Source organism: Pimephales promelas, chromosome 2 (assembly GCF_988280905.1).
Source record: "Pimephales promelas chromosome 2, fPimPro1.hap1.1, whole genome shotgun sequence".
NCBI lineage: Eukaryota > Metazoa > Chordata > Actinopteri > Cypriniformes > Leuciscidae > Pimephales > Pimephales promelas.
Window position 1 is genome coordinate 6,168,136 of NC_142770.1, and position 10,677 is coordinate 6,178,812.

Consider the following 10,677-nt stretch of genomic DNA (forward strand, 5'->3'; position numbering starts at 1 on the left):
TTTCATTATAACGCTTTAAAATGAGGCTCATCTGTTCATTAACATGAACTAACCATGAGCAACACATTTGTTACTGTATACTGTTAATGTTTATTCATGTTGTGTCACAGTCAGTGCATTAACTATAATGATTAAAAAATACAACTTTTGATTTTAATATTTTAGTGAAACTTTTTAATGTTTTAAATTCAACTTTTGATTTTAATTTTTGATGCTGAAATTAATATTAACTAATATTAATAAATGCTGTAGAAGTGCAGTTCATTATTAACTAATGTTAACTCATTTAACTAGTGAAATCTTATTGTAAAGTTACGGATTCATGATAGCTAACACTGACAGTCATAATACACATTCAATTTACAACATCAACAAACTTATTTACCATAATTACCTTCTTGATTCTCGCGGTTTTGTTTGGTAAAGTAAATAATATTTAGTAATATCATCATTTTCCTATTTTCATTTGATGTGTTATGCATTCTAATAATTGTATCAACATATTTTCTTAGAATGTCAAGGAAAAAAAATAAAATAAAATCAATGAACTCTCTGATGCAGCCAAAGGAAGCATCCCTGGCCGAAAAGAGAGAATAAACATGCAGGTACTATTAAATTAAAAAATAAAAATAAAAAAAAATAAAAAAAGTGCCCTTTTTGGTCCCTCCACCCCTGCCCATGTGGACTGGAGTCAACTGTTCAAATATTCATCTTTGAACAGTGGTGTGCACATACCTCTGGAGGTATGTGCACGCCACTGTTCAAAGATGAATCTGAAAGTAATGCATTCTTGACAGAGACGCACAGTGGTGGGTGCGTGGGTGTGGGTGTGGGTGTGGGTGTGTGTGCGTGTGTTTGGGTGTGTTCCGACGGGACACAGCACTGTATGTTTTTTTTCCTGGTTACAGGTTTCCCCCTAGACTGGTCTGTCTAGCCTTAAATACCCAGACCAGAACAAAAGGGTTGTGCCAATATTTTTCAGAGTTTGTTTTGGGTCAATTCCTTTACTCCAGCTGGGGATATTGCAGTTTATTGTTAATCCACTTGAGATTTATGGAAGGTGGAGGATATAAAGGGATCGCTTGTTTGTTCAATGGGCTTTATGCCCAGCTGCACTACTTCCTGAACTTCAGCCAGCTCCTTGTTTCCTGTCTGCCATTATTGGCCAAATTGATTAATCCAGGTGTGCTTGACCTCAGTTGTCATGGCAACAATAATCAGACACACCTGAATTAATCAATTTGGCCAATAATGGCAGACAGGAAACAAGAAGCTGGCTGAAGTTCAGGAAGTAGCTAGTGCAGCTGGGCATAAAGCCCATTGCCCAATCTGTCAGTGAACTCTACAAGTCACCATCGCTCTGACTACACTGTTCTCCATGATCAGCTGGGGCCCGTTTCAATAAAGGGGTTCAACCTATGGGTTCAACCAACTCGGAGTTACAGATTGAACTCTGAGTTGACTTACCATGAGATGATAAACTCTGAGTTTTCGGTTACAGAACAGCTGAAATGAGTTAGTTCAATCAACTCCGAGTTGACTGACTCTGAGTGCGTGCACCACAACTATAAAAAGCCATTATCAATGGAGCGCAGATATTATGAGTCACCATGGCAACTGCGCCGGACAAAAAGAGGTGTTGGGTGTAATTAATTACCAAGTAGCCTAATCTAAATATTGTAATTTAAGTAAAGGGATTACTCTTAATTCTTCTGTAATTTAAAATAAAATATGATGCAATTACATTAAATAGGCTACTGCATAAACTATAGACAAATTCAGTATAAAACAACAGTGGATTTAACATACATTTTTAAAAGGTATATTTTTTATGTAACCTTCTCCCTCTACACACTTTGATCAATTCAAGAATAATTCATGCAACTGTATATTGTTAATTTGAAAGAATTAAAAGTGCAGTTTCTTGTTTCTCCTTGTTATAGGCTATTGTTCAGTGGGTGAGGTTGTCTATGGGATTTAGCAATAATATGTAGACCAATACTTTCTAGAGATAGTAATTATTACATTAATCTAACTACACCGTTGAAGATGCCATTTGTAGTTAATAATTCATAAAGAGTAACTTACTGTTATAATATCAAGAGGTGAAACTGGAAGAATGTTATTCAACCTAAATAGGCTACAATTACGATACATTTTTACTTAGGTAAAAGTAAAAATACCAGTCTAAAAATCTACTCAAGTAAAAAGTAGTTAATTTAAAACATGAGTAAAAGTTGCTGAGTAACTTTAACAGCAGGGGTGGGGTGGGGTCTGTAACGAGAGTTTCACAGTATGAGAACCGTCTCAGAAAATATCACGGTTTATGGTATTAAACAATTATTAAATATATAAACTGCATTATTAAATTACGGTTATTATTATCATCAGTTAAAATGACAGTCAAATAAATTAAACATTTGTTCAATAAAACATATGTAATCAACTAACTTTAATAATTGATTATGAATAAGATTAACATCTTTTTTTTATCATTAATAACTTATTAAATTATGTTTGAAAATAATTGATTTCCGAAAGTGTTTGTTATTGAAGTATTCCCGTTTTGCATGAGCTGTAACGCCATCAGTTGTAGCCTACCTTCGAAACTTCTTGAATAAGACATCTGAATGAATCAAATCCTCACCTCTCAAATAAGTCACAAATCATCTTATGTGAGTATACTTAACCTGCATCTCAAACGTGTGTGTTATTAAAGGATTAGTTCACTTTTGAAAAAACTTTTGCTGATAATTTACTCATCCAAGATGTCCACGTCTTTCTTTCCTCAGTCGAAAAGAAATTAAGGTTTTTGATGAAAACATTCCAGGATTTTTCTCCATATAATGGACTTACATGGAGTCCAAACGGTTCAAGGTCCAAAAGACAGTTAATAACAGTTTCAGATGCAGCTTCAAATGTCTTTAAACGACACCAGACGATGAATAAGGGTCTTATCACGCGAAACGATCAGTTATTTCAAAACTTATTCCAAAAATGTAACTTTTCTAAGGACAAATGCTAGCCTTGCTCTATTTTGCGCGTTTGTAACGTCACGTAATACGTAATTACGTTCAAAAGGTCACGGGCGACGTAGCCTGAAATACAGAATCAGTGTTTACAAGTTGAACGCATAGGTTGAACGTGCAAACTAACTCAAACGCCGTTTAAACGCCGATTTTTGCTAAATCGTACATATTTTACGAATTGGCCCATTCGTAGGAATTCGTTCGAATGACCTACCCCTGACCCCGCCCCTAAACCTACCCATCACGTGGGTTTGGACAAATCGAACGAATTCGTACGAGTGAGGTCGTATGAATTACTATGAATTAGACACTTTTTAATCACTCGTACGAATTCATACGAATTGGTCGTGAGATAGCGTAGACTAGACACAATAATCTAGAATATAAATCAAATTAAAGAAAAGAAAAAAACAAAAGACTAATACTAGAACAAGACAAGGAAAAAAGGCAAAATGATACATGACATTTTGGGGGACATGAGGGAAAGAGGCACAATATAAAGGGGCCAGAGAACATGAGGATCAGGTGAGCACAATTAATGAAACAGGACAAGACTGGACTAAAAAAGGGGGCGTGATAACAGGAAACAAGGAGGCAGGATATGAGGTGCACATGGCAAACACAGACCAAGATCTATTTCTTCTGTCATCAGTTCTGCGCCATGGATTGACCCGAGGAAATGTCATTCTGTTCGATTTATGGATCAACACTGATTTCTTAGTGTATGCTTACAACAAACCAAGCACTGGCCAAAACTATGTACTAACACACACACACACACACACACACACACACACAGGATTTTCCAAGTAGAATTCAGAATCCCACAAAAATGAAACACACCACCAGCCACACTGCTAATACTGTAGCTTGTTGGTTTTTTTTTCAGCAATGTTCTTCTATCCTTGACGCTGCAAGCGCTACACTAAACTGTGTAAGAGTTCGGGGACGTATATAGCTACATGGAAGAGTCGTCAAAGCTTACTTTTTCTTAACTAGAAACAAAACCCCACTAAGTTAAACAAGGAGAAAAAGAACACAAACCTAAACACAACATACAATGATATATGATATGACATAGCAGAAGATACAGAACTGATACCAATACCTGATTACAGTTGTATAATGCAACAACAAGAGCTTATTGTTAGCGCTATATAGCCTGGGCTATCAGATTACACAAGTGTGTGTGTGTGTGTGTGTGTGTACTTAAGCACTTCCATCAACATCTGGAAACATTTTTTTTTAAAATAGAGCTTCGCATGATAAAAAAAAAAGCTGAAGTAATTTGTAAAACACATCTCACATTATTGGTTAGTCATTATTTAGATGACAAAGTCCACACTTTTTTCTATGGATGCTGACAAACCTGTCAGTACAGTATGTTATTCTGAAACAGCTGTGTAACTCTCCAGAGACAAAACAAAGACAAATATTACCAATCATTATCAAAATGATGAGCTACTGACAATCTGAGATCTAATCTTTGAGTGTCAAGAGTTAAGGCCACATAAGTTAGCAAACTGCCATGGACCGACAGAAATTTTATTCCTGTTTAAAAACTCTAATTTAAGTGTCCAATAAACATTGATTAATTGAGTAACTAAAACAACATTATTATTGACCCAATCAGGGGAAAACAAAGACTTGTTTGTATACAGAATATCACAATTATTCATGGGAGGGGGCGTCTAAACTTTAACGAGAAAAGAAACATGACACTGTGCCTGAAAGCATGGCCGTGGGAACTAGGGGTGCTGAGGGTGCTGCAGCACCCCCTGGCGACAGCTGTTTCACTACATTGAAATTTAATATGACGTGACTTTAAATAACTTTTTGTTTTTCAGCATGTTTTTTAAGAACACTTTCTACCTTTATAAAACGACTCTAACGATTATTTCATTTCCATATGTTGTCGAATATAGTTGTATAGAAATTAATAGGCTAGCTGTCTATCATAAGGCAAAAGTCGATCTCGCATAGACTGAGTGACATGACACTGGTTGAGGTCCAGCATCTCAAAATTGATTTGACACTCATTTTATGCATATGAAAAAACAAAATATAGAGGTCTTGATTAAAGCATTCTTTGGCATTAAGTTGAGTACAAATAAAAGCCTGACAAAGCTAAATGAGTTCCGTTTATTTATAATATGATTAAATATTATAGTGTTGCAACATATTCATCGTAACAACAACAACAACGAAGACAAAACCCTCGTTTTATTCCAAAATTAAGAACTATTGGAGAGTGATATGCATCATGCATCAGGCGGTTACAATGAGGTATAACTAAGGCCGATATCTTTAATCAAAACAACACAAACTTGCAGAACTTGTAGCTTTTGTGGTCACATACTTGGAGCTGGGAAACAAACAAAAAAATACTCATATTACCCACCACTAACATTTATTCTGCCTTTCCACAAATTAAAACACCCATGCATAGGCTATCACTGTGTAAAAACAAACAAAAATTAAATAAATAAAACTTTTCCCCTTCTTTACCAAACAATACACAAGATACCAGCACTTCCACAAAAAAGTAGCATATCTGCTTATAATGTAGGCCACTTCCTATACAAAACACGTAAAAAAAATACAAAGTGAAGTAATAAGGCATCACTGAGCATTTACTTTTTGCTCAAATATAATTGTATATGTTTCAAAGACATTTGAATTTGTAATGTACTTGTAATACAAATAAAGTCTTTAAAATCACTAATCAAGCAACTAAATTGTCCCTACAAAGGCATACTTTAAGTATGGGCTAGGGTTAGTAAGATACATTATGGGCTATAGCGTTAGTAAGATACAAGTAAGTTGTTCCAATTTAGCACATAAAAGTGCTAACGTTACACTAAATAGGGGAGAGCGGGGCATAACGCTTTTTGACTCTCAATTTGTGTTTCTACAGAGAGTTCAGAGATAGGCCTATTTTATCCCACATTAATTTCACACGTCTAGTAGTAGCCTACTATTATGTGGTATATTTAATTACACTTTATTAACGCTTTTTGATTTTCTCAGTTAATGTAAAATCAGTGTAGCCTATGGTTTGTGTGTGCTTTTAATGAGAGTGCAGTATTGAGCTACAACTTTTTGGAGTCAAGCAGAAAACAGCAACAAACGCGTGACGAACACCACACTACGCTTACAAAAAAAGATTAAAAATTGACTTACCTCAGGGTATATCCAGAACACTTTTGTGGTTTGTGTGATCGCAATCTCGCTTGTTTTGTTTATACATGCACACTCACGGAACTGGCTGGTGTTGAACTCTGATTGGACGCTGAGAGTAATGTTGCCAACAACATTTCTGTCACTATGGGCTATATGCACGCATAAGTTCCGCATTTGACGTAAGGATGCTCGTCCATTTCCGGTTGTGTAGATTAAAGCGGAGGAAAACCGGAGAAAACGGGATTATGGCAGAGTCTTCAAAATTTACTGTCCTCCCGTCTTTGAAACGAAACGTACATACGTTTAGATGTAATTTTATATATAGTTATGTTTATTTAATATAATTTTAAAAAGAAGCATAAACACAACGAGGGGTGTCTGTTTTATCTGTTTTTGTGACTAACGTTTCTTTAGTATAACCATGGAGTATAAAATTCAATATAAATTCTCGCTATTGCATTGGACTCTGTGATCGGCGGAAGTTATCGAGCATCCTTACACCTTCACCGGAAATAACGCCGTGCATAGAGCCCATACACTTTATTATTTTCGTTCATAACGTCCTTAAAGGTGTAACTATATTTATTTAAATATAGTTAGCCTACACGAGTAGTGTAACTTGACCAAGAATGGGGACGCAAAATAAAAGATTGCACTTTTCCAAGCGTGTAAAGTGGATAATAATTATTATTCCTAATGTGTGGCGGAATACAAGTGCTTGGGAGCACTTCGACTCGGCGTAATATCATCACTCGTGAAAAATCATCTCCCTCTCCAGAGTGATGATATTACTGCGATTTACTAAATTACTATGAGTCCATAGATGTAAATGTGCCGAGTCGAAGTGCTCTCAAACACGGTTAGGCCTTAGTTCATAGGGGATTTCAGTAGCTTTTTTAAAATTGCATTGACAAAAGCATAAAATTTTGCATTTTAAATTTTAATTTAAGCATAAATCATTTTAGTCTGAGACTAGATATTTAAGCCTAGTCTGTGAAACCGGGGGCTAGTGTTTTCTTTATGACAAGTTTTACCTGTAACTACTGTTTACAGGCTAGGCTACTGTTTCTCTACTGGTTGATCATTTTAGATCCATGAAAGTTGAACAGAAAATGAGTTAAAACAGTCTCAGACAGAAACCAGTCAATCAGTTCCTCAATCCTATATTCTCCCATGTAGTCACTAGATGGCGAAGTTAAGCAACCGTGACAAATAATAGACTGTGAGTGGGTGTTTTTCTCCATGCTTTGCATATCAATTTGCAAATCATGTCAATTAAAGGCACACTATGTAAGAATTGTTCCTTAATATAACAGCTTCAAAGTCCTTTCGGTGGTAAACAAACTCATAGTAGGGCGAATCATCCTGGTGGTAAAGCTTGGGGGAGACGCCGCTGGAAAAAACAGGAATAAAAGTTTGAGAGGAGCGGCCCTGACAAATCTCGCGAGAATCACGACATGCTTTATGACAACAACGTCACACACATCAACAAAAACAATTGAAGCACGAAGACCAAGCACACATTTTAGACTCTAAGCAAAAAAAACGCGGTCGGAAGAGACTATGAAAAGGAAAAGAAAATCTGAGGCTTTTCCATACAGGGGGCTTTTCCCTCGTTGGCGTGAACTAAAAAGCAGCACTGGATGCAACAGTGATGCTGACCTGGCGGTTTTGTTGATGGACTAGTAACCAAACATCTTATTTGTAAACTTGTTTGTGGCTACTTACAACCGTGCAAGTATTCCACAGCGACTCTAGGGGGCGCTGTTTGACAAAAACACAATTACTACATAGTGTGCCGTTACATTTAAAATACTTCTATGTACATGAAAGCATTGGTTTGATTTTGTTGTGAGAGATGTACATTGTTGTAGGCTAAGCCCTGTATTGCAAATTTCTTATTCTCTACTAAATCATTTTTCCACCTCATTGTGTTTTTCATGATTTTTTTTTTTATAATGCAAAATACAGAAAACAGAACATTTTAATATTCTGTTTCCATATAATGTTTTTAATTTCGGTATTTTAAAAAAGGTCAGTTTACATTGGCCTACGAAACGTAAAATACCGAGTAGAATCCCCCTGTTTCTGGGACTATAATATAGCATGTATGTCATAAATGCAGATGCAGAGTCTCTAGCAGACTGGCCACGTTTCAGTTCATGATCAGCTCTGGCATATAACCAGAAATGAGGTCACTGGCTGAAACTTCCTGTGCTCATCTTTAAGGAGATCGAACACATAGAAACACTTGATCTTCAGCAGCATGAGTTCAGTTTTACTCATCCTCTCTTTACAAGGTAATCTTTCACTTATCCTGCCTTTACTTTTTACATTGTAGACACACATGACAATTCTTGCTTTTACACTTTTTTTTCTTTTTTTTTTAATTAAGCTACATTAATGTCTCAATACAACAAAAGTGTATTGTTTTTTTTTGTCACAATCTTGCAGTGACTTTGAAAATACGGTCATACTTTAAAAATAAAAGTTAACTAATGAAGATAGTGGAAACTCAAGATAGAATAAAGCCACTTCCTGCTGTTGGCCATTTCCTGTTTTTCACCTGTCGGCTGCATTGATATGAAGTTTATCTGTATTTGTGTCTATTCAGTTATTTCAGGTGTGTTTGCTGATGCAGATGAAGTGAAGTCAGTATCAGTGATGGAGGGAGATACGGTCACTCTACAGAATAATGTTACAGATATGAAAGATGTTACCGATATGATGAGTGACGTTCAGATCCTGTGGATGTTTGGACTGCAAGGCTTTCTCATTGCTGAAATGGATAGAGAGATAAATGACATTGTATTATATGATGGTGCTGATGGGAGATTCGGAGACAGACTCCTGATTGATCATCACACTGGATCTCTGACCATCAGAAACATCAGAACTGAACACACTGGACTTTATAAAGTACAGGTCATCAGAAGCAGAGGAATATCATACAAGATATTCAATGTTACTGTCTATGGTGGGTAATAATGTGATTGTGACTTTTTAAAAACAAATCTATTATGTATATTAATGAATACTATCTGTGAAAAAATGTTAGTGTTCACAGGATCCAACTCTGAAAACTTCCTTTGTCTTTTTGTTTTGTCCCTTTTGTCCAGCTTCTCTGCCCACTCCTGTCATTTTAAGTTCCAGTCTACAAACAGCATCTTCATCATCATCATCAAGCCAGAATTGTTCACTGGTGTGTTCAGTGTTGAATGTGAGTGATGTGACTCTCTCCTGGTATAAAGGAATGAGTGTATTGTCCAGCATCAGTGAGTCTAATATCAGCATCAGTCTCTCTCTACCTCTGGATGTGGAATATCAGGATAAAAACACTTACAGCTGTGTGATCAACAATACCATTATCAACCAGACCACACATCTGAACATCACACAACTCTGTCAGATGTCTTCAGGTCAGTCAGTGTCTGAGAATAGTACACAATAATGTCCTATATTTGTCTGATTAATTGACATGTGACTGTCAGTGCTCTGGTGTTTATGCAAGTTTTAGTCACTTTGAGAAGTTTTTTTTTTTTTAGACCCTGACAACTGTTGTGGTTTCACTGAAGCTGTGATTGTGATCCGATTGGTCATCTCTGTGGTGGTGGGAGTGGCTACTGTCGCTTTTCTGGTTTATGACATCAGGTCTAGAAGAACTGAACAAGACAGCAGAGAACAGACTTGACCATTAATCTCAAAACAAGTAGAGACTGTCTCTCTCTTTCTGAAACATTTTATTTTTTTCCTTGAAAGAGTAAACAAAGAAAATGCATTTTTAAAGAAATTATTATTATTATTTTGTTTTTAGCACCGCACATGTATATACTGCATCTCACTTAATTTCTCAATGTCAGAAGCCAAGTTTTAACTTAAGGATAAAACTAATTCAAAATTTCAATTGAATTTTATTACAGGGAGTTCCCATTCAGTTCTATTCATCCTTGTAATCTGATAAATCTGGGTTAATCAACAAGGTACCATGGTTTGCAGTGTGTTTGTTCAGTACTCATTCCTAATGTGTGTACACTAACTTTCACAACCTCACATCGACCACTAGATGTCTGTCACACTCCATCAACCTGTTGGGCACACAAGACTTTGCACAAAGTACAGTACATGCACATTTATAATTGCACCATATTCTTCACTGAACTCAACAAGGCAAATTAAGGTTGCTGTTCTTTCAGATGCTGAAGGATTACATGAGTTACATGAGTTCTCTTTTAGTTTTCGCAGATTTAGGCCTGGCCCACTGCATTGGATCACTAACACATTATACACAAGGTGCCTGCATACTCACTTCAACATTTCAAGCATCTTAATTGTTCATCATAAACGTCATTATCACCAGGCCAGAAACCAAAGGCACCCATGTTAAAATGACGAATAAACAATGAAATGAAAATGTCATACAAAATTCTGTAAAATTCTTTGTTTGACTGGATAAACTGCTCAGGGG

The 10,677-nt window shown here is 36.2% G+C and overlaps 1 protein-coding gene and 1 long non-coding RNA gene across 3 annotated transcripts in view; one reads left to right on the plus strand and one right to left on the minus strand.

Annotated features, from left to right (window-relative positions):
• LOC148995773 (uncharacterized) overlaps window positions 1-8,988 on the minus strand; it is a 34,276-nt gene extending 25,288 nt beyond the window's left edge. The window contains exon 1 of one of the 2 annotated variants that reach the window (XR_016146979.1): window positions 8,933-8,988. This is a non-coding gene — a long non-coding RNA (uncharacterized LOC148995773). Of the gene's footprint in view, window positions 1-6,212; window positions 6,308-8,932 lie in introns of those variants that run through there. The other variant, XR_016146983.1, reaches the window with a different exon arrangement.
• Window positions 8,363-10,672, plus strand: LOC148995774 (uncharacterized). The gene is made up of 4 exons (XM_089121588.1): window positions 8,363-8,512; window positions 8,827-9,189; window positions 9,332-9,631; window positions 9,758-10,672. The coding sequence occupies exons 1-4, from the start codon at window positions 8,479-8,481 to the stop codon at window positions 9,901-9,903; spliced, it is 843 nt and encodes a 280-aa protein (XP_088977714.1). The 5' UTR covers window positions 8,363-8,478; the 3' UTR covers window positions 9,904-10,672.
• Window positions 10,673-10,677: the final 5 nt, after the last annotated feature.

Excerpts from the sequence above, each read along its gene's own strand:
- LOC148995774 (XM_089121588.1), top strand. The coding sequence starts at position 8,479 with ATGAGTTCAGTTTTACTCATCCTCTCTTTACAAG. Across the intron at positions 8,513-8,826 it reads ACTCATCCTCTCTTTACAAG|TTATTTCAGGTGTGTTTGCT; the intron begins GTAATCTTTCAC and ends GTGTCTATTCAG. Across the intron at positions 9,632-9,757 it reads ACTCTGTCAGATGTCTTCAG|ACCCTGACAACTGTTGTGGT; the intron begins GTCAGTCAGTGT and ends TTTTTTTTTTAG.